The sequence below is a fragment of the Phoenix dactylifera genome, chromosome 13 (assembly GCF_009389715.1).
Source record: "Phoenix dactylifera cultivar Barhee BC4 chromosome 13, palm_55x_up_171113_PBpolish2nd_filt_p, whole genome shotgun sequence".
Taxonomy (NCBI): Eukaryota; Viridiplantae; Streptophyta; class Magnoliopsida; order Arecales; family Arecaceae; genus Phoenix; species Phoenix dactylifera.
This window is the reverse complement of record NC_052404.1, coordinates 2,784,573-2,809,936: the sequence shown is the minus strand read 5'-3', so window position 1 is coordinate 2,809,936 and position 25,364 is coordinate 2,784,573. Positions and strand designations below refer to the sequence as shown.

General features: G+C 39.6%; 1 protein-coding gene across 2 annotated transcripts; it reads right to left on the bottom strand.

Annotated features, from left to right (window-relative positions):
* Positions 1–4,877: 4,877 nt before the first annotated feature.
* Positions 4,878–23,588, bottom strand: LOC103711698. Of its 2 annotated transcripts, none has more exons than XM_008797939.4 (11): positions 19,652–23,588; positions 19,146–19,385; positions 15,968–16,097; positions 11,053–11,205; positions 10,632–10,876; positions 10,461–10,557; positions 9,442–9,648; positions 8,652–8,887; positions 7,426–7,504; positions 7,222–7,359; positions 4,878–5,698 (listed from the first exon to the last, which is right to left on the bottom strand). In XM_008797939.4, the coding sequence occupies exons 1-11, from the start codon at positions 23,413–23,415 to the stop codon at positions 5,510–5,512; spliced, it is 5,478 nt and encodes a 1,825-aa protein (XP_008796161.1). In that variant the 5' UTR covers positions 23,416–23,588; the 3' UTR covers positions 4,878–5,509. The 2 variants fall into 2 exon arrangements, with proteins under 2 accessions (XP_008796161.1, XP_008796162.1); XM_008797940.4 differs by having other exon boundaries at positions 10,461–10,530.
* Positions 23,589–25,364: the final 1,776 nt, after the last annotated feature.

Below are 25,364 nucleotides of genomic sequence, written 5' to 3'. Positions count from 1 at the left end.
TCTCTCTCTCTCTCTCTCTCTCTCTCTCTCTCTCTCTCTCGTGTCATGGCCCAAGCTCCTCCAGCTCTTCTCGCCTCGCTGTTCTCCTCTCCCTCTGCTGGTCCCCTGTTTTCCTTGGGCAAATCTACTACCCTTCAAGTGACCTCCACATGATAAGGGTAACGCTCTCAAATGATGCAGGCACTAGCTTTCTTCTATTGACCCCAACCATGGGAACTTTCCATAGCTTTTCCTGGGTCTGATTCACATTCTCTTCAGTGGAGCCCCTTGAGGGTTATGACCTCCAGGCCCTTGTCTAGGTATGAATTCGGATTGTTATGGTTTAAAATTTTAAGGAGTTCATAATTGCAGTGAAAATGTTCACTTCGCATGGTCAATTTGTTGTTATTTTGAATGAAATTGTACTTCTTCATTGATTTAAGATGGTGTTTTCGTGACTCGATGCTCAAAAAATTCAGTCTAGGAACAAGATTTTTAAAATGAAGCTTCGTTGCATGGTGTATCAAATATATGCCACAGCTCACTTTCTGCAATTTCCTTCCACCTTTCTTCATCAGTTTCAAAGCGTAGGAGGCCTCCCAAAGTCTTTGCAGCCAAAGGCAGTCCTTTGCACTTCAGAGCAATCTGACGGCCAATTGCTCGTAAATTTGGTGGAGCATCGATCATAATCCAACCTTGTCCTTGAGCCCAAGCGTGCATCATCGTAGCAACTGATTCATTTCTTGTGGTTGCTATGATTTTATCAGTCCATGAAGTGTTTCCCATAGGCTCAGCCTCTCATTCCACACATCATCTAGTACAAGCAACAATCTTTTTCCTGTTAATGCTTCCTTGAGAGTATGATGAAGATTGTCCAGTTCGGTATGATCATCAGCACTCATAGTAGTCCTTCGGCCCTGTATGGGGGAGCTGTTAGTAGTAGAGCTTTTGGAAGTAGAGATGTCTGAAATAGAGCGTTTATAAAAAGCTGTTTGTTGTTGCGTAACTAAAGCTATGGCATTTTAACATGTATTTGATAAACAAACTGAGAAAGTACTTTTGTGTGACAAAATGATCATAAAGGACATTACCAATATTATACAATAGAGCATAATAAAATATCATACGTATTAATATATAAATATATAATATGATATAATATTAATGTAATGTAATATAATATTATTATAATATAGTACTATAACATTATATATTATGTTAAATAATTTAATATAATATTAAATTATTTAACATAACATATCAATGTATTATGATATAATAAGATATAATATTATATTTATAGTATAATACAATAATAAATATATAAAATATTATAATTATTAGTGTAAATTAATTTTTCATCCTTCTAATGACTATTTATCTCTCTAACAAATTTTCTAGCTAGGTGATAAAATTGGTTAAATAATTACTAATATTTTTATTTATTTATTTATTTAGATCAGATTATTTGCCACTCACTCTTTCTTTTACTTTTTATTTATTTTATTTATTTATTTATTTATTATTTTATTTCATTGAAATATATAAGGGTTGCCGGCCATGGGTGGTGGCTGCCACCGTGGGCAGCCACGAGCTCCCAAAACAAAAAAAAAGAAAAAAAAAAAGAGGAAGAAGGAACAAAGGCGGCGGCGTTGAGAGGAAGAATAAGATAGAGAGGGAGAGAGAGAGGATGGGTGAGAGAGGAAGAGGTGGGATGAGGGTTTTGGAAAAAAAAGTGAGATTTAAATGGGGGTATTTTGGTCCAAAAAATAGCTTTCCGACAAAGCTGAAAACAGTATTTTCAGAAAGCTCCAAATTGGAGCTTCTCCCCAAAAGCTGAAACAGCTTTTCGAAAATTTTACCAAACACCATTTTTTATCTAAAAGTACTTTTGGAGGGCCAGAAAGTACTTTTTGGCCCTATAAAAGCTCCATCAAACAGGGCCGAAGTAGTTCATTTAATGATTGTTTGCATTATCCTTATCACATCGAAATCTTCAGACACACAAACCCATATCTTTGTGCTGAGTTCTTGACATGCCATGGAATCATTGAAAACAAGCTGAGCGAGCTGAGCGAGCGTAGTCTTACCGACTCCTCCCATGCCAATTATGGGAAAGGACTGAAAACCTATCTTCACTGCATGGCAACAATTCAGTCAGCTCTCTCTTCTCACCGCCTCGACCATAAACTCTGTGAGTGATCGAATCTCTCCATCTTCTTCTCTTAAATGAAGGGCATCCCTCTCCTCTGCAATGTCACCGAAGCTCTTCCTGATCTTAATTCTATCTGCCATGCCTGCAGTAAATGGAAGATGAGTTGAAGACGAGGGATTACCTCGTCGCGTTTCCTGCCTTCTATTTGGATCCGCAGCAGCTCGTAGCTGTACTCATCCAGCACGTCCTCGGCATGGTCAGCTAGTGATTTGAGCTCATGCAGACACAGCTTCACTGACTCGTCTCGGCAACTGCTTGGATTCTCAGCAGTGTCCTCCTCGGATGCTTGAGATCTTCTTGGACGCAGCTGAATGGATTTAGTGATGATGATCCTCGTATCGGAGCTGCTGCCAGCTTGCTGGCGATTGATATGATGGAAGATAAAATTGCACCTGCCATGGCAGAACTCTCTCTCTTTTCTTCTTCTTCTTCTTCTTTTGGTACAACAACTGCTCACCCTACTCTAGTATAGGTTCAGCCAGCAAAGTCAATAGCTACAATCTGGCACAATTGCAAGGGGGGTGCCCCCTGGTGTGGCCATCGTGTCTCTCTGAAGTACTGCGCAGCATAGGAAGCGATCCAGTTTACTGCTCTGTTCGCCTTTCGATAGATATGCATTATCTGAAAGACGCTACGGTCTCTCAGCATCTGATGGATGTCACAGAGTAGGAGACTCCCATCCCAGATAAAACTCGCCGTAGTGGCCCCAATGATCTCAACAGCCTGGAGGCGGGCTCTCTCTATGACAGTCCACGGAGGCTCGCGGCTGTCTTCGAAGATCCAAGCGTTATTGTCCAACCATATATGATATGCTAAATAGGCCAACTTGATCCCCCCACGCCATCGTCTTCAGGCTCCACTTAGCCTCCTTCAGTTGGTGTAGGAGGTCGTCTGCAGATCGAATAGCCTGACGCTGGGGAAAGCCAGTCCAGTTCCAGATTTGTGCTGCCCACTCATATCCAAGCAACACATGACTGATGAATTCCTCCACATCCGAGAATTAGGTACAACTCGGAGTGATCCGAACACCCCTCCTCGCCAACACACTCCTAGTAGGTAGACATCTCCATACCACTTTTCATAGAAATAAAGCCACACAGGTATGTACCCGCATCCTCCAAATCCACCTGCCTAGCAGTTTGCCCTCCCATCACCTCATGTATGTCCGTGGTACGTACCATGGATTTGCCTGTAACCGCCCAAACCAATATGTTTGGCGTCTCCCTCGCAGGTAATAGAATAGCTAAAATTCTCTTGGCCAACTGCACCCCAAAAAATCTCCCTAACCAGCGGCTTATCCCACCTACTCCGGCCCAAGACCATCAAATCGCTGACTCGCCGACCCTCCAACCTTGCTTGATCAAATAGAGTTGGAATTCGATAGAGCGCCTACTCAAATACCTAGCTATCCTCCAGGGCATCAATGGATCGTCCATCACTCGCCGCCCACTTGACCGCATTCCACACCATCAGTGTATAGGAGTAAATCTCCCTCCATATAATCTCTCGCGACCATATGGACTCTATAGTTGGCTCTTAGTAGGACACTTCATAAGAGTATAGAAAGACTCTGTAAGAGTATTGGATCCGGATTTTAGAGATGAGATTTAGGTCTTCTCCCTGGTAGAGGAAGACTTTTTGACTTTTGAGTCTGGGAGCCTGGTGGGGTGGGGGGTGCGTGCGCGAAAAAAATTAAAAAAATGGTGCCCGCGACTTATACCCGGGGGCCAGCTGAAAGGTTGCAGCAGTCATGGTGGCAGCAGGGGGATGTCAGATCTTTGATACCTCGGTCCCAGGGGCAGAGCTGCGAGCGGCTTGGCTGGGATTGCGACATGCGCGGCGTGTGTTTCGGGCGAGCGCTATCCTTCTGGAGGGCGACTCGTCCACGGTGATCAGATGGGCCCAGCAGGGCCCTCACAGGGACGGAGGAGGGGTGCATCCTCTGCTTCGTGATATAGGGTCGATAGTAGGGGAGGGGATCACCTTTCGGGCTATGCATATATATCGGGAGGCCAACGGGGCCGCGGACTGGGTGGCGGCATATGTGGCTCGCCACTCGGGAGATACCCTATGGGTTGGTGAGGATGATTTACCCGGTGCTTTCCGGGACATTTTGTTTGCAGACGCTTCTGGGTGTATTCGTACCCGACTAATATGAATCACCTGTTTTAGCCAAAAAAAAAAAAAAAAAAAAAAAAAAAAAAAAGAAGGTTGCAGCAGCCATTACGAAGTTTCAGAGGCGGCCGTCATTATGATTTGAGCTGCCATTCCGGAGACATGATCTGAGCTATTTTCAGATGGCAGCGGCCGTCCAAAACAGGTCTCTAGCGACTACCGCTCGACAAATTGCTTTTTAAGCAATAGCAGAAACAAACTGGCGGCCAGGGATCCAACATCATGTCAGATTCGAACACTGCATCCCACCTGCAGCTCAAGGTATAGACACAAAAACTTGCTCCAATTGAAAAAACAATGGTTAAATATGGGCTCCTCTCCTGCTTCTCCCAGCGATCGTATCGGTGCGAGCAAGATGAGTTTCCAACCCACTTCTGAGGCCCTAATTCAACTTCTTGGTTAGATCTCTTATCCATTTTATGTTGCCAAAGGAAAAGAGCACATTAAATCCTTTTAAAGGATTTGGTTAGGATAATAAAATTCCCACCTTCAAGTTGTGCCTGTTTTGTTTGCATCTAATGTTCTAGTCATTCATCAGATTAAAATACATGTTCTTCAGCAACAAGATCAACAATAACAGCTGAAATAACTCAAAAACACCATAAATGAAACAACAGCTTACTCAATTTACAGGTTAAATCATGATGCTACCAACAAGCACATCCAAAGCTTCCATCTCTGTTTAGCACTTGGTACAATCACAAGCAAAACTTGATCAGGAGATGAAGAACAATAAGAAATGTCTCCCTTGCTAGACATCTTCCCTACAATCAAACTAGGGGAGAAAAGAATCTTGGCTCCGACCAATGCAACCAGGTGGCTCAAAAACCGTCACTTGATGGCCGAACTTTGACAGAATAGATCACTTCTTGGTGTCAGTAAGCTCCGTATCTACAACTCAAGTGAGTCTGCTGCCATAAAATCCGTGAGAGGAAATGATGAGCTTCGTGATTACATGTTCATTCCCATATATATGAGGTATTAGATAATTTTAATCAGTTCATCCCAGAGACCATCTTCATCATTTAGAATGGATTCAGCACCAATATGGCTGTCCTCCGAGGCAAAACTTTGAAAGGAATCCAAAAAATGATGCTTCTAGATCATACGTTTTGTCCCATCACTTGAATGTCAGAAAAACTATCTATTGGAACGTGTATATTCTGACCATCGCTTATGTGGACTTCCATATGACCGCCACTGATGCATGTTACTACTCTTCTCATACTGGCTGCTGTAGTTATCTGCGGGGTTCTTAGATGTCCTGTTCATATTGTAACCCTTCTCCAGGGTTGTCCTAATCTCCTCTTCCGCATCATATTGCAGCCGCTGCAAAGAGACAACATAAAACATGCACCTTTTGGTGACAAAGCCAACGCAAAAAATGTTTTACTACTGAATCACAAGTAACATCATGTATAAGCAAGTAAATTGGTTTGATGTCACAATGAAATTTACCAATTTCCGTAAGGGGTGAGGCTCATGAAGTTTTCTTACGATTGCCACAATGTAAATATGTATATCGCAGATCATAACAGATTTCTTTTTCTGACGGCCTCCATAGCTTCACAGAATGCCTCAGTTGTCCAACTCCATTATGATTAGTGCAATTTAAGCGAAATGCCTTTAGTCTGAATCATATCATCTAGTATTTATCATTCAACTATGCAATGGTTCTCCATCAGCTAAAGAATCTCATTATATTAAGTTCACCATATTCCTCCAACTCTCTTCATAGATTCTGATACTTCTACATGCACATCTCAGGTGGTCCAAATATAGTAGCTTGAACCGAGAGCATATGTAGAAGCAATTTTTGGTGCAAGGGTGCCAAAGCATTGGTCTCAAAATTAGGAAGCACAAGTATCAGTTAGCTAAAGATGTTTATCCTTAGCCTACTTGAGCCATCAACTGCAGCTTTGTTAGATTTTTTATGTCTTTAGTTAAATTTGTTCATCAACTGCCTGTTTTAAGCAGAATAACTCAAAGTGTTAGTTATAAGGGAGCAAACAACTTAAAGTAGAGGCATTCTCTGGGGTCAAAACAGTAATTCTTGAGAATTATTTAGTAGCAGGAGCACCTTTAAAGTTTAAATATACTTTAATTGCTGGACCAAGCAGAATCAGAGTCAGATTTGACCAAAGACCAGTGATACATCCATAACATTAGAATATTTTCAGCAGGCAGGCTCAACATTGACATTATTTCACAACATTTGAAAGATTTCTATTTATCTAAAAAGGTTTTTTTCTTTTCTTTTCTTTTTTTTGAATGAGCCAGCTGCTAACTATAGCAGTTTTTCTTTTTATAATATGTATTTTACTTCTGAAATATCGTATGTCGCAGATTCAAAACTGGCATTAATTATTGCTCTACTCACATTTTGCTCTGTGAATCCTTGCTCCATGAAACTCTCATTTCCTCCTATTCTTTTGTGAACAATAAAATATTCATAGATTAAAAAAATATACTTTCTAATAAAAATTTGCATATCCATGCATCCATCTGATTCAACTTGTAGTCCTTTCTCCAGTTTGACCTAGAGTCATACCAACAACAACAATTTCCTCTCTAACAGAAACCTAACTATTATTATCCTATTCCCCATCCGTCACATTTCTTTATCATCATCTTTCATATCATTAATTCCCACCATCATTACCCCATGTCTTATACATTACTACAAACATAAAAGAGAGGATTGTTTATCCACATCTCCTAGCTGTTTGCTTCTTTTCGTTTTGTCTCTTGTGCACAAGTTAAACCAACTCTTTTTACAAAAGGTGTCACAGATAATGCTAAATCAGACCTATACATCAATAAATAATACAATTAAGTTTATAAGTGAATACCTTGGCAGGGTCTGAAAGTATGGTGTATGCCTCTCCTATCATTTTAAATAATCGATCAGCATCTTTATAGACTTCATCAGCCACTTCTCTCCAAAGCCCATCATCAGCATTCTCACTCCTTGCTAAGAACTGACCAGCCTACAGAGCCAAGTTCATCAGGAAAATAAAACATTAAGTTTCTATGCATAAAACAGATATAAAGACCTTGTCCGGATGATGTTTGAGTGCAGCTTTGCGGTATGCCTTCTTCACATCAGCTGCAGAGCTTGATTGTTCAATTCCCCTGCACATAGGGAGCAAGTGATTATAAAGACCAGGACAGACAAACCTTTTCATGCCGAGCTGCCAAAACAACAGAAGATCTATTATGGCTGCCATGATAGAAGTTAAACTAGAAGCAAGCCTAACCAGACTCAAAAATTAACCATACATGAGACCATATCTCAGGCCTGCTGACTAAGATCCAAGACTGGGTCTTGCTCATCCAGGAAGCAGTTAGGTCCAGATGTTCAGAACAGAAGACAAGGAAACTGACCATATCTGGGCCAGTAAGAACAAATTCTGACCATAGAGGCATGATAAAAGATGCTCTAATTACTTTCCGAGAAAAAAGATGTTCCAATTAAGCTTAACATTGATTAGATGCAACCTACGTGCACTCCTAGACTCCAAAAATACTAAAGATAATCTAACAACAAATCAAAGCACGTAGTGTACCCAAACATTTCTCATAAACAAAATTATAAATCCCACACAGGAACTCCATAATTTTACAGCATGTCTGCATATTTGAGTTGACAACATTGAAATCACAGCTTGTTTCATTGCAGTAACTCTAGATGCTAAGCAGAGTTGCCCAGAGCTGAAACTACCACATCTAAAGTTACATATATATGTAACTTCTCAAAAATTCCCATGACTGTTCTCAGCTTCTTCAACTCGATAACAGATGCTTTGCTACAAGTAAGGTTGCAGCATTTAGGCTGCACTTTAAAAATGGAAGTTACATGTGACGGTGCACTTAAAGTGAACCAAACATCAGAAAAAGCCTCAGTTGCAACAATTGAACTTGCAGATGGGCCCCTTATTTTCAACTAAATAGACCTTTAGCTTATCCATTTATTACATAAATAATGATGATGCCACTGTTACTAAGTAGACAAGCAGTACAAAGAGTATATTGCTTTCCAGGTGGACAACAAGTATATGCAATAACAATATAAAACAACAATTGATCCTACCCCCTGCCTAACAGTTGAACAGGGAAGAAAAGCAGTCAAAAAGTAGGTCATATATAACATGTATAACATAAATTAAAACTTACAGTAGTAAAACACTGTTCAGAGAATTTTAAAAAACGGTTTCTGCAGAACAATGCACAAATTATGAAAAGATGCAATTGTACAGGATAGGTTTAACCAATAACTTACAAAATCATGTACATATCCAACATGGTTTCCCTTCTAGCCTCCTCCTCCACTGAAGAAAGCCGTAAACGGGCTCGCTTTAGATCATTATTGTTACTAGTTGATTTTCCCACTGATCCGGACTGATTGCCTTTATTTGTCAATTGCTTTTCAAGGAAGGATATTAGCCTATGGAGATCATCAGCTGCCTGCCCGTAGTCCCTGATCATCTCATGTAAGGTTGCCCTTCTAGAAATAGCCTGCAATGCAATACTGGTGATTAAAATAAATATCTTCTACAGTACCTTGTCGTAAACCTAATGCAAATGAAACAGAATAAAATGACCATGATATTGTTTTTCTTTGGTGGATTAATAACACCATTTCGTACATCCACTTTCAACAAGTATGTAGACCAACATTATACCCTAGAACTTATCCTGGAAAGGTGTTAGAATAACCTATTGATCTTTGGCATAAGGCCACTCTGCAGCAAAGAGAAATGACAACATTTATCAAACTAGCATGCCTATCTGCAGCAAAGGATTGAAAAACAAAACCCCATTTTAAATTAATGATTAGAGAAAATACAGAAGTACAAGAATCAGTTATAAATAAACACATAATGGATCAGTAAGATACAACAATACGAAAGGAATCCGCATCACTATTTACACAAGTTAGCTGGTGTTAATCAACAAGGCAATGCGATACAACATAATTTATACAGTGTGGAGTTTAAAACTTTAACCCAAACATTGCCGCCAAAAAAATAATACATAAGGGTGCATGTTCCATCCTGTATGTAACCAACCTTTGGATAACTAGGATCAAGAGCTATTGCTAGACTGCAGTCAGCGATGGCATCTGTGATTTGGCCTAGGGCTTGGTACGCTGCAGCACGATTGCAAAAGCATATCGCTGTGAAAGGGCGTGATTCAGTATTGCATGCTAAAGCAGCAGTATAATGTTCCACTGCCTCCAAATGCCTTCCTGATTGAAATGCTTCATTCCCAGCAGCCTGCAAATTAAAAAAAAATAATAATAAACAATAAACAGATTGCAAATGAGGCACAAGAAATTCTACCTTTCATAGGCTATAGCTAATACATTTTTCAAGGAAAAAAAACTCAGAAATATTTCAAAGAAACAACCATAAAAAACTGTAAATACTAGTAAAGGACTAGGCAGAATTAGTTAATAAGATATTCTACATCTTCATGCAGGGAGCAACATATATGTAAACATTATAAAATTGCCTGGCTGATTCTAAACCATTTCAGGTATTTTCGCATATACAAAACATGTTAACAGCATATAAGCAGACAAATGAACCTGCCAAATCAACATCTGTAGACCTGCATTCATGGTCAGACCAATTACGGGCAACAATAATAAATGAAACATACATGTCGGCGAAGCCATGCCAAACTGAAGCGAACAGCCATCGCTACAACAGTAACATCCCTTGGCATATATAACATAAATAACAAGATGAAGCCCATAAGTTTGACGCTAAATCCCTCTTCTACATGTTTGCAGCCTAAGAAAAAGATCAAAATATTGTAATGTGTATAATATTATCTCCACTGGGCATGCCTGTACAGATACACACAAGTAGCCGCATGCTTACACACACCTGCCTGCTCACCCACCCACCCACCCACATGCACAAATATAAATAAGAAAAAAAAAATTCCTCTATGACAGAAAAGGATTATTCAGACAAACATATCCGGTTCATCAATGAAAACTACATTACTAGAATTGCATTTTTCTTTTTATAGTTCAAGAACTATACTCAGTTATCATTGAGGAAATAAACAGACTTACTTTAAGCCGCAATAGTTCACGTACAGTGACAAAAAATGATGCGGAAGTTTCTGCAGACTTATCTCCACATCTGCTAGTTTTCATTTGCAGTAGAAAGCTAACATCAAGAAAAAGCTATAAACTTTGATGGGCATGAATCATGAGAGGGATAGATTATGAATCAAGCAATACCTTTCTCCAATGGGTTTCACTTGTTCATGCTTCCTTAGCAACTCGAGAGCCTCCTCAAGTTTTCCTAAATAAAAGTAAGACTTGGAGATGAGGCGCCACCTCCAAAGCCTCACCGAAGAACTTTTCGTGTATCCAGAGGAATCTAGATTCTCAAGTTGATCATCTGAGCCAGCCAAGAAAGAATTTCTTTTGGCAGAATCCAGAGATTCTTCACACAATTGAATTACTTCTTCGTACTTATGCAGCTGGTTGTGCGCAACGATAACAAGTTAGCAACAAAAAACAGATAGTATATCATGATATTATATGTTGAAGTGGGATGATTCAAATGGGTATCTGATACACCTAACAGATAATGAGGAAGAGAATGTTTATGGTGCTACTATAAACTACTTTAATAACAAACAGTAAAACCACACACCATTAATAGAGCCTCTGCTTTCATCTCCATCAAATTTTCCGAATGAGGACTTATTGACAGGGCTTCGGAGATCAACTGTAAGGCCTTTGTCACTTCATTAGGTGTTCTTTTTCGTATAAGTTCCTTAGCCTGAACTATATAATCAGCCACTTGCTGTCAAACAAGGACAACACTTGTTATTCATCAAATTATAGACTAAATTATATAAAAAGGAGTAGACTATAGGTTACTAGCATGGCAAAAACAAATGACATAACTATTTCCCTTGATAAAAAGAATTTATTGATCAATAAACAACAAAAACGAGAGGAATATGAATTATGATACTCTTGTTTTCACGAATACAATGTTGCAAGTTAGAAGGAAACATTATGGAAATAGTAACAAACTTTAGATGAAAGTTGGTCATGATTAAATCAGAATATTGTGTCACATGGAACAAATTATACAAGGAACACGCATTAACCTTCATCAGGGGTTAGTAGTCATGGTTGGAATGGATTTTTATTCAGTCAACCTGTATATGTCCTTTAGTTGTTTTCAAGTTTTTCCGAAAGATTGTCTCATTTCCTGCAATAGGGTAGGTTGTAGTTGCAAATGCTAAAATCATAGCTGCAGGTTACATGTGAACTGAGAAAAAGAACCTGAATATTGTACTTGGAACTGCAAGCAAAATTGGCTGCACTACTCTCCAACCATTGAAATTTAATATTATATAATTTAAATATATTAAATATATTATTTTAATTAATGTATTATAAAACCTAAATTTATTACAATTATTACAATATCAAATAAATTTTATAATAGTATATTATTATAATAATCATTGTTATAATATCAATAATATAACTATATTATAATGATAATAATATACTTATTTAATTATTATTGCATCATAATGATTCTTATGATAATCTATATATAATATGATAATAATTATTATACTACAATTTACAGTATATAATAATTAATAGTTATTATAGTAATACATACAAGAAATATATTTAATTATATATCTAATTGTTACAATATCAAATTATTTTATAATGATATAATTATTACAGAAACTATTAATAATAATAATTTAATAATAAAAATACTTTTATTTAAATTAGAAAAATAATATGATAATTATTATACAAGAATAGAAAAAGGTACGTAACAATAATAACTACTGTCACAATGTTATAATAATCATTTACTAGTAATAACTATTATTATTATGATCATAATACACTTATTTAATTATTATTATTGTATCATGATGATTATTAGTCTAATCTATATATAGTATAATTGTAATTATTATGTCATAATTATTAATTATTATAATAATACATATTATAAATATATTTATGACTATAATAATATATATAATAATTATAATATCAAATTATTCTCTCGAGATATAATTACTATAGCAATTAGTGTTATAATAATTTAATAGCATTATTATTTTTATTATAGCAATAAAAATAGTGTGATCATTATTATATATAATAGAGAAGTAGATAGTTCACCGTTTCCATGGGGATAACTTTATCATATCATTTTTAGGGTCACCACATCTCTTTCAACATCATATAATAAAATAGATGGGATTGTATTTCAACTTTTCAATTACAAATAACCAAACAGAAACAGTTTTTGCAGCTGTAATTTCAACTACAGCATTTCCAATTGCAACCTATATTTGACTTGCAGGCAAACAAACAGCCCCTAGGTGTATTTAACGTTGTGGTTAGGTTCAAAATTCAGTATAAATATACAGTGAGCAAATGTTACGGAATCTACATTCGTTCCTACGAGGACTGGTAATACAATCCTGTATATTTAATTTAATATGTCACCATACAAACACATATGCACTTAGAATACATATATGACATATCATTAGCCGACACAATCTTCATAGACTGCATATATGTCTCTATATCATGTTCTAATCCTCTTGGCCTATCATAGACTCCTAGATGGAAGGAATCAAGCGAGGCAGACTTCTATAATTTATGAATCTAAATGGTCAAAAGTGTGGACACACTTGGAAGGGCTTTAAAAGACCCCTACCCAAGCCACATCATCCTCTGTATCTGGTGATATCAACTTTGGTGTGAATTTGATATAAATCTTCTCATATATCACTCTAGAGATCTGATTATTCATCCTGAAATCTTCAATTCTTATCTTGGGTTGCATCAATATCACTTGTACACTGAGACAGAATATTGTTAGAAAAAAGTCACATAGTTCAACAATTAGGGAAAAAACTAAAAGCATATACAAAATTTGATCTAAATTTTCTGCCACTTCTAGCATAGCTGGATATCGGATGTGTAAGATTTTCCTAATTTTTTGAAACTAATCCTGTTATAACTTTTATTAATCCTAGATATACTCTTTATACAAATTTTGTTATCAAATCAAGTACCTAAATCCCGGAATTGTGTTTCAGATTGCAGTAACTGAGATGATTCAACATCCTATCAACTGGCCTAAATCTTAATAGAGGAATGCCTCAGATATGAATATCAACCCTGAGAAGCCTTGACTCAACCAGTCTTATAAAAATCCAATATCCAGAAGAAAATGAGTCTACATGCAGCAAGTTATACAAAAAAAAGAAGAAATGGCGGACAGCATTCATACAAGAAGCATACATGAGGATGGATGAGAGAGAGAGAGAGAGAGAGAGGAGAAAGGAGAAAAACAAGAAGAAGGGGACGCATGCATTGAAAATTCAGCCATGGGAACACATTTTCGCATTAAGTATTACTAGGTTGTTACACTATAGTGGTCAAAAGACAGAAACACCCTCAGAAGGGGCACCACTCATATATGCGATATTTTGGTTACTTGAGATAAATTCTTATGTAAAATAATGTTCAAGTCCAAAGCATAGAAACGACAAAATATAGAATTTAACCCTTTCTTTACAAATCCTTGTCCACGAAGTGTTTTATCGCACTCCAACTTTCTCATGGAACATCAAAGGATTTACCTCCATAAAAAACAATAAAATAATGTTGTAAACCTCGAATATTATGTTCTACATAAGCTTGCCGAGGAAATGGAATTTAGGGACAAAGATCCCTATATAGTTCAACTCTAATATGTTCTTTGATAAACTACATCAAGATGCAATATCGCCAACACTAAGTAACCTCTTTGATAATCCTACTATCTTCAAGCACATAATGGCAAATTATTTAAGGAATAAGAATACATTTTTTTAATGCAACACAACTCAACTAAGCCCTAATCCCAAACTGGTTGAGGTCGGCTACATGAATCTTTTTTCTCCATTCTGCTCTATTTGGGCCCACGTTTCCTGAAAAATATAGCGATACCAAGTCCTTCCTTACTACCTCATCCCATATAATTTTGGGTTTATCTCTACCCCTCTTTCCTTCTACATGTATCAAATCATTCTTTCGTGCATTCCACAGCCTATCTTGTAGATATCTAAATCATCTAAGTCATCCTCTCAATTTGTCCTCAATTGGTGCTACCTCTACCTTTTCACGAATGATATTTCTTATTCTATCTTTTCTTGTATTATCACACATTTATCTCAACATTCTCATTTTAGCCACACTCATGTCGTGCAAAGTTACGAAGAAAAGTAGCATAAAAGTAACTCTTTTATCTTCTACTGTTGGATTTCAAATTTAAAAAAAAGGCTCTGCACCTCACTTCTTGGAATCAAAGTTGCACTGTTCTGGAAGAAGGTCTATGTAGAGTTGAACTGACAAGAAGTCAATTGTAGTCACACCAATCAAATACATGGGGTCCATCATTAAAAAAGAACTCCTTTGAAGAGGAATTTCATTAATTTACTAACATTATGCTTGCAGATTAACCCAATAGACCAATTCCAAGAATCAGCTCCCATAATGGACCATAACATTTCCATGCAAATTCACAGCTGTGACTATATATAGAAGATTCCTTACAGCTAAAAAATGCATATGTTGCCATATCATTGACATTAATACTCCACATTCTCACAAGCAGCTTTGACACACACTCACACATATATGTACCCTTCACACAATAAACTATTCAACATTGACTCAAGTATTACACTCTTTCTTGATTTAACTTATATGTTTTCAGGGACATTTGTCTTAAAGATAATGTAAGGCAACTGAATCAGCATTTCTTAGTCAACTAATCTGAATTCCATTTGTACATGTGCGTAAAATGGTACATGTGCTATTCCAAATTGGACACCAAGACTAAGCTGCCTACATCCATGATCCATGGAACCGGGCCGAATCACCCGGTTCACCCTATACCGAACCGAACCAGCATAGAACCGGAACGGTTTGGTGTTGTTTTTTAAAAAATAGCGCGAACCACTCTAAACTGGGCAGTTCAAAGCATAATCAGTGCGAACCAAGAACCGGTTCAAACCAGTTTGCGCCCCCCCCCCCCCCCCCCCAACCACACCCTTGGGGCTCTCTTTCAATATCTCAAAAGGCTTAAATCATGGTTTGTTGGACTGAGGTGAACCGCCTGATTCACCCTGTACTGAACCAGTACCGCACGAACCAGTAACTGACTGACACAAGTCCTAGTACTAGTTCAGCTAACCTTGCCTACATCCATTGTTTAACTATAGAAATTTGGCAGAAATAACCACAACATTCGAAACAAGGATGCTCTTGTTCATTTTACAAGCTCCATTTTTAAGAAGATGACCTTAGCTGCCATTTATGCTACATATAAATAATGATTCATTTGTTTGATGCATAGACAAGAAAATATGTTCAATTTGATAGCTTTTGTCTAAGATCTTATATCTAAATCTGTGGGGTAAAGAAAGGAGGATTTGTATCAAAGACAGTAGTTTTAAAATATATTATGTTGTTAATCAAAAGATACAACCAGTGGTAGAAAGGTTGGCTACCTGAGCTTTTTGCAGACCTTCAGAAGCTTCTAATAAGATTTTCTGGCCCAAACTAGCATCATCATCTGATTGCAAGCACTTCTTAAAATACTCCAATGCATCTTCAATATCACCCAGTGCAAGATGACAACTACATTTGTGAATCAATCAAATAGTTTAGCACTCTTTTGGTTGCTAAAGCACTCAAAAAGAGACAATGGATCATAGAGCAAGAATATATTTTATTAAGTCCAAAGTAATAACACCAGTATGCAAAATAAGAAAAGACAGTTTATGAATACATGAAACAAAGCATAACACAATGACCACTTGATAATTTAAATGTTTCTCATAACTTAGAGATCTGATTTGTTTGCATCATGAAACCACCAAGCAGTTGACAAATAAAATCTTCACCGACACTGCCTCTATCATTGGTATTTGACCATCCAAGGCCCATCCATTTATAATTACCAATTGTTAATAATTATTCAGCTAAGTCAGTGACCATGACTGGGTCATGACAACTGTTAAATGTGTTCAAAAAAATGATTTGAATTGCACACTTAATTTATCCACAATTTTAGACGTGCTTATCTACGTGTCCACATCCTCAATCTCCTACTCAAACTCGCATGAGTTAATTAAATAACATAATAACATCATGGCCCACATGAAACCTTCTTGCCACATTAAATTTCTCATTGCTGCATAACTCATTAGATTAGAAACTCTCTCTCTAGCGTGTTGGTGCAGTGCAGCGGGGCAGTAGGTTCTAGTTACTATGCAGTCATTCTCCTTGCTTGAGTAGGAACATGGCATTTAGCACTGGTTACCATCTACCTGCACAAAGCTTCCAGGTGGAGATCAAAGTGCCATGACAATCTTCATGTGAGAGACCCCAGGCCAGGAATTTAAGTATGATACATATAGATTGTCACACCATGCCAGCACTAAGCACACAAAGGCATGGAATATCTAAAGATACATAAAGAAGTGCAGAATAGGGGGTTCTTGCACCTGGCAGAAGGTTTCTCTATAAAAAGTACTGACTCAATTTTAAGTATAACAGTTCACCTCTATGTACTAGTAACAAACTCCATGGAACTAAATGAAGTTTCAGAGATTTGATGTCTTCTTTTCCAAAAAAGGGACTCTTTTGTATACAAGTCATGAACAATTGTAAAAATTCCACCAGCAACGATAGCGAGATGCTGACTTTTGAATTAAAGCAATACCTCTCAGTTTACATGTCTGGATATGTAATGCAAAACAATATACAATTTCACGATATGCTACTCTACACTTGACACCTCAAGTTGTGCTTATTTCACCCAATATTTCTATAGCATCACTACTAACCTATATAAGTGACATAGTTATTTGCTAGTAATGCTGGCAAATTTAAGGAATCACTCTCAAAACTTATGTAAGATGAACGATCCTTCTTAATACTTTTGAAGGTCTCTATACATTATCTAGTATCCTAACGAGTACTTCCTCTCATGACAAGGATGCACCTCCAAATTTATCGTTCATGCATCCCATTGACATCGTGGATGCTGTGATAGAGATTATAGATTCTATGGATTGCATTCTTGACAATCCCTAAACCTTTTTTTTCATCAACTAAGGTTGACATAATATATTTGACCATAAACCATCCAAACTGTCATAATGACTAATTGGCGAGCGCAAGAATTGTTGCGCCAGTATCAGGGCCCGTACTGGTTACCTAGAGGCATAGTATGGTGTGCCCCATATCGTTCCATGTCGGAGCCATACCGACACAACAGAGAGGGCGGGGTGATGGAGAACAGGAGAGAGGAAAAGAGAGAGAGAAGGGAGGGAGAGAGAAGGAGAAGGCCAGCGGAGGCCGACAAAGCACGGCCTGACACGGTGGAGAGGACATGGGGGAGGAAGAATGGGAGAGAGGAGAAGAAAGAGAGGGGGAGGAAGAGCGAGGGAGGAAGAGAGGGGGAGAGACAGAGGGTGGCGAACGGTGGGGGGAGGGGCGCAGATGGGCGGAGGAGAAACTCCACCCTCTTGGATCCTTGTTATTGGACAAAACACGGAACCGGTGGGCGGGGCCACTCCCCGGCCCTCCGCCACCCTCTCTCTTCCTCTCCCTCCCCGCCCTCCTCTCTTTTCCTCTCTTTCTTTCTCTCTCCCCCTCCTTCGCCGGTTTCTCAATTTGATTATTGGAGTCGTTCAGTTCCGCCGCCAGTACGGCTCAATACGCCGCGAATCAGACGGTTTAGAAAGGTTCTGCCGACCTTGGGAGAGCCAGTGCTTTCATAATCTACACTGTATTCATCACATAATTATCCTATAGAGTATAGATCCTTATTACCCTTTTGACACTCTTCTCCTCCTATTCGCCCAAATAGAAATATCCATCTGTATCTTTCTTAACTCAAATGATAAGAACAATTGGCACTGAAAATTGACTTATGCATCTTTCTTGAGTACCTTATTGCTCCTAAATCAAGAAAAAGAAAAAATCTCATCCCTTGCTACAGCATGAAGATAAAATATATTGACATGGCCCAAATTGTGATAAAGGATATATAGAGCATTATCCAATGACAATAATCTTATTTTCATAACTTCATGAAACATAAAGAGATTGAACCTACTTTTTTGTCCACTTTTAATGAAACACAATTTTGTCTTCCTATCTCCAACATATGATGGAGAATCAAATTATGATCCACCGTGAAATTGTTGTACATGAACTATGTCTCCATATATTTGGTGACTTTAGTAATTGTGGAGCAGGGTCTATCCTAATAGTTTATATTGAGCACATGGCCCCATTAGTCAATTTTGCCTCTAATATATATTTTGGGGGTACAATTTTTATGTTTTAGCTTCTTTGCAGTTTAAGTTTAATGGGGGAAAAGAAAAGTATTTTAATTACAGTGCATGCATTTGTTTACCGTTGAAAAATTATCATGTTTTAATTCACTAGAAGGATTTTATACTTTTCATTATTTTAATGACCTTTACTTCTATTTTCCACATTTGCCTTTTCAGTAAAAATGAATTATGTAATTATTTCTCAATACTCTTCCATCATTTGTTTATAACTACAGCATTGCCTATAATCATGTTCAACAACTTGATGCATGAATTGCAAATGGGTTTAAAGACATAGTGGTGAGTCAAATGGTGGAGAGAACCAAGAACCCCTTACTTTGCAGCCCTAACTTGAGCCCTGAGAAAGCTGGGATCAATTGCAACAGCCATCATACAGTCATTGAGTGCTTCTCTCATTCTTCCAAGAGACATCCGTGTAGCTGCGCGGTTGCTATAGCACAGCATCAATACTCTACTACAATTCCTAGAAGTTTCATTTGAAGGGATGGAATTCACCCCACGAGTATAATACTCCTCTGCTTTAGATAGATGTCCATTTGCATAAGCTTGATTGCCCCTAATGCACAAAAAAATGAAAAGTATCAAAGATCATATTTGATCATACTCAATATAAAGCAGCATGTACCATACCAGGAAGTCCTAGCCTGTAGCTATAAATCAAAACTACCACTCAATATATATATACACACACACAGAGGCAAGGGGTAATCAGAATAGCAAGAGCACGCTCTTACTGAATAAGTACGACAAAGCCAAATATATGCAAGCGTCCCATTAATGTAGAGAGAGAGAGAGAGAGAGAGAGAGAGGAGCAACAAACACCTGAGACGCCACTTGTCACAAGCTTCCTCTGCTGCAACACTTGCCACATCTTTGGTTAAGTCATCTTTGTTGGACTCTGATTTTCTATTTGTTTCTGTTCTGCTATCATCTCCACCCTGGTGAAAAGATGGCAGGCCTTTCATGTCTTGTGCGGGATCCGGTTGCGTACAAGTGCTGGTAGCTGAAAACAGATTTGGAGAGGGGGAAGCCAAAGGAGCACTGGCATTAGAAGTGGAACTATAAAAATCATGACCAGTTTTCATCCTACTTTTCCTTCTATGGTGGCGCTTTGCTGCTGATAATGGACCTTGAGCAAAAGGAGATGCAGCAAATGTGAAGTTTGAACCACCGAAGTCCTCTGAGCTGGTTACAAAAGTGAAGCATGTTCCACCCTCGCTTGCTTGCCTCTCGAAATTAGAGCTAAAAGGACCAGTTTCAGCTTCCATTGCAGCATTATTAGTGTCACTACTGAGACCTACACTGTCAGACTTGAAAACAAAACTCTCTCTGCCAGGTCCAGAATTTTGCTCCTCTATAACAGAAGATTTGGCAGCAAAATTCTTCTCAACGTTGCTTCTAGAACCATCACTATCATGTTTTACATCACCTTCATTGACATCTAAGCGCTTTGCTGCAGAGACCAAGTCTTCTTCTCCTTCATCTACAGAAAATGATCTTTCTGTATCAGCTGATGCACAGTGGGAGAACATATGTATGGACTCACCGGATGCCACTGAAGCTTCTCTTGAGCATTGATTCTCCTGATAAGGAGAATAATCCATTGGTGAATAACCACCAGGCGACTCAGGTTTCAAATTTTCCAAAGGACCCTTTTCCATTGAAATAAATGGTTTAGCAAAGGTCTGGTGGGCTGGGACAGATTGTCTTGATTTACCCCTCCTCTTCTTTGTTCTTGTACTTTGAACATTGTCCTTTTTCACATTGAATGCCATATTATGATGTGGTCCAGTAAACAAATTCTCCTTAGACAACAGATGGCTGTCCTGTTTAAACTCCATGTGTGGTGTTTCCAGTCCTCCATGCATGCTTGTGGAAGTGAACTCAGTCCCAACAGACTGAAAACCAGGGCCAGATGACGATGGATAAAAAGAAGGTGTAGCAACACCACTGGATGTAAAATGTTCTTGTGTTTTAGATGGTGGATCATGGCCCATTGTTGAACTGGCACCCTGTTTTCCTGCCTGAAAAGTAAACTTGGAGGAAGTATAAGCATCTCCAGCTGAATGATCTGTCTGATCTATATTTCCAGTTAAATTTTCTGGTTTGTTGATATCCAACTTCTCCATATCATTGTGTAACATATTTACTCCATTTCCTGTGAAAGAGCCAGGTACATCTTTATTACTCAGGAAAGTGAAGCCATTAGGTCCATTGCTAACATCCACCTTGAACTGATAATCAGCCTTTTCTGTCTTTGTGAAACTATCATCATTCCTTAAACCATCAGTGTTAAGCTTCTGTATGCCAGTCGGTAGCTCTGAACAAGTGTTCTTCTCAAAACTAGTGAATGCATTGGCTGATGTCTGATTTGAAGCAGAAGTTTTCTTCATATTGCTTCCAAAGACAGGCACATTTGCGGTCTGATCCACGCTTTTATTTTTTGCATTCTTGGTTGCTTTTGCACTTCCTATATCCAACTTCTTCATCTCCTCTGGCAGCATATTTACAGCACCACCAATGGAACTGGGAGCATTCTGGTTACCACCAAAGATGAAAACATTGCTATGATCAATCTTAGCCTTACTATCAGCTTGCTTTGCCTTCTCAAAACCCTCCTCATTACTGGAGCTATGCAAGTTCAGCTTTCTCATTTCATCAGGGAGCTTTGAGAATGGGCCCTGCTCGGACACAATAGATGAGCTCTGACTCAAATTAGAACCTTCTCTTGCACGACCCCCAAATACAAAGACGTCTGTGTCTGCATTCACACTTCTCCCACTTGTAAAACTAAACTCACCACCCAGAGTATTCCCTGACCCCATACTTCTGGATCCCATATTTGATGTTGAACTTGCGCCAAAGATAAAATTAACATTTTCAGGCTTCACAGACTCAGACCTGCCCAAGTTTGGAATGCCAGAAGTTTCTGGCAAGTTCCAACTTGAGCTGGCACCTTTTTGTGTTCCACTCCCAAATTCAAACACACCGGAATCTGATTTCCCACTTCCCTCTTTCATAAAACCAGATGCTTCCCCTACTGCACTCCCTGACCCAACACTTCTGGTATCTGAAAATGACCCCACATTAGAACCAAAGACAAATGCAGTGCTTTCAGAATTTCCAGTTTTGAAGCTACCCATATTCGGACCAGTTGAATTTCCTGGCAAGTTCTGACTCAATTTAGAACTCTTCTCCACACTACTCCCAGGTACAAAAGCAAATGGATCAGAATTGCTGCTATCTTTGTTGGCAAAATTGAATGTGCGGTCTGGTTTATTCGAATTTGAAACAGAACTAGCACCAAAGACAAAATCAGCACTCTCAGACTTCACAGATTCAGGATTACCCAAATTCAGGCCACCAGAATTCTCTGGTGACTTCCATCTCGAATCAGAACTCATGTTCACACCACTCCCAAACACAAAACCACCGGTTTCAGAACCAACACTTCCCTCACTACAAAAACTAAAAGCAGCACCATCTACACTACTCCCACAGCCAATATTCTTTTCGCTCTGGTTTGATGCAGAACGAGCAACAAAATCAAAACCAGAGCTTTCAGACTTCACATATTCAAAACTACCCAAATTGGGACCACTCAAATTCTCTGACGAGCTTAGTCCCGAATCAGAATTTTTCTTCACACCACTCCCAAATACAGACGGACCTGCATCAAAACCTCGGCTTCCCTCACTACCAAAACTAAATGCACGATCTTTTGCATTCTCAGACCCGATAATTACACTTGGTTGCGAAGCAGAACCAGCACCAAAAACAAAACCAGCACTCTCAGACTTCACAGGCTCAAAACTACTCGAAGTTGGACCACTTGAATTCTCAGGAACCCTAATTCCTGATTCAGGCTTGAAAGGTTTCCATGAATGAAGCTTCTCATTCAGCCCCCGCATTCCGCCACCCGTCTGATCGGCAGCGCCGGCGGAACCAGCACCAAAAACAAAACCAGGATTCTCAGACTTCACAGGTTCAAAACTACGCGAATTTGGACCACTTGAATTCTCAGGAACCCTAATTCTTGATTCAGGAATGAAAGGTTTCCACGAATGAAGCTTCTCATTCAGCCCCCGCATTCTACCACCCTCCTGATCGGCAGCGTCAGCGGCCGAGGCCGCCGGAGCCGATCGAAACGGGTTGAACCCAGAGTCGTCCGCCGCCTCCGGAGCCACAGTAGGCCTCACCCGGGGGGGCGCGACATGCTTCCTCACCTTCACGAGCCGTGGCTTCGAGAGCCCCGCCGCTGGCGAGGGCTTCCCGGAGGCCGAAACCGAGGGGAATGGGGAAGGAGGGAAAGAAGGAGTAGAGGAGGCGAAACCACCACTGAATCCACCATCGATGGAGTTCCCGGGACTCGGAAATGAATGCCCTAGGTTCGTCCGATCCATGGGGCGGGCAGAGGCGGCGGCGGAGGGGCGATCGGTGGCGGAAATGCCAGTGGGATCGAAGGAGAAAGGGGAGAAAGGAGCGGGGATCTGACCTTCTCTAGGATTTTGAGAAGAGAATCGCTTGGTACGGACCTGGGGGGAGGCGGCGGCCCGTGTCCGGAAATCTACGATCGCCGGAGGCATCGCCGGGAGGGAGTCATGAACTTTCTGGCAGGCGGTATCCCGGCGTACCGGATCACCGGTGACAGCGGGGATACGACGGCGGAGAGCTTCGATCTTTCAGGGTTTCGCGATGATCTCTCTGCTGTGCTTCTGGAGGCGGCGACGTGGGTTCTTGTTTTTATTTTGGTTTTCTTTTCTTTCTTATTATTCTTTTTTCGTGGTCTGGTTTTGAAATGGGTTGGCGACGTGGCGTTTAGGTTTCCTTTTTTATCCCAGTTTTATTTTCTTGAATTTGCGGTAGGACTTGGGAGAGGAAATGAACGTTTTGAAATTATCCGCCTTGCGTGCGAGGTACCAATTTGTAATATTAGTAAGGTTAGTGAAAGGATTGGAATTTGGAAAGGCATTAAGAGGTTATTTGACAAAAAAAAAATAGTACATACAGCAAGCATAAATAATATATTTTAATTTCTGATAAATGACATGCATCCGTATTTAGAATGAATATAATGAATTTTATGTGCTAGAATATATAACATTTTTTTATAAAGTTTTTGATTTTAAATTTATTTTAATATTATATAAAAATTATAAATTAATTATACAGGAAGTTTTCGAAAATAAATATTTGTATGTGTATGATTCCTTAACATAAAAGATGAAAGACAACGACAAATTACTATGCATAGAGCATAGTGACAGAGCGGTGCATGTTTTTGGCCGATACATGGAGTATTTACATGGAGTATCATATGGCTACCGTGAGTTCCCTTCCATGCTTAACAGCTATAAGGTGGTTTGTTGTATGTCACATCAAGATTTATCTCATTATAAAATATTGAAAAAAAAGGACTCTGAAAACATATCTAGATATTAGCTCATGAAGAAAGAGTAAATAGAGTTAGAAACCGTTGTGGTTCAAATCTGGCCCGAGGTTGACCGTGCCGGAGGAGTCGGAGGAGCTGCTGGAGTATGAAAGAAGAGAACGGGGCCACCTCCTGTGCAGCGATGTACCTGAACAAAGCCTCATCGGTGGGGTTTCGGTGAGGGCCCTCTGACGCTCAAGTTAGAGTGGAAAATATATTTTTCAGCCAAAAAAGTTTCTTAAGCGTTACCTGATGGGGCTATTTATAGTCCCTGTAGGAGCGTCCAGATGGCGGAGGTATGGCCCGTTCTCATCATGAGTGGGGATGGCGCGCAACCAGAGCTTGTTTGTGGCGCACGGTGCAGCCCGTCCTTGTGAGTGGTAAGGCATTAACAGTCATAGCAAGGTATGGCTGGGGAAGCAGGACATGGTCCTTGACTGATATGTCGTGGCGTGGCCAATAAGCAAAACATGGTGCAGTGAGGCTGTTACAGGGCATGGCCGCAGCATGTGGACGACGAGGTCGGCCTTCTGAAGTCGGCCTCCTGAGCTCGGCCTTCTGAGCTCGGCCTTCTGAGGTTGGCCTCCTGAGCTCGGCCTCTTGGGATTGGCCTCTTGAGCTTGACCTTCTGAGCTCGGCCTTCTGGGTTTGGCCTCTTGAGCTCGGCCTTCTCAGGTTGGCCTTCTGAGGTCGGCCCTTTGAGCTCGGCCTTATGAGCTCGGCCTTCTGGGGTGGGCCCTCTGGGCTTTGCCTTCTGGGTTCGGCTTGGTCAAAATTGGGTGACTCATGCCGAAAAATAGGACAATCCATTTTGCCCCCATCATTTGCCCCCCGACTTCCGAGTCCGAGATGTCTTTTGGATCGGGCGAAGGAAGTAGTCCAGTCGTTGATCGTCCTGTAATATAGCCAAGTATCTATGGAGATGTATGTGTCGAGTAAGGTGTACCTCTCGTGCAGTTGGAGTTAAGGGCTTTAAGCCGAGCTGTCCAAGCCGAGCTAAGCGACTCTGCTTTGAGGTCAACTTCAGCGGCCTTCTTTGGCTTGTGGTCGACTCAGCAGGGCGCCCCCACTCAGATCGGGGCGCGTCGTCGTAGAAGGCGTCGA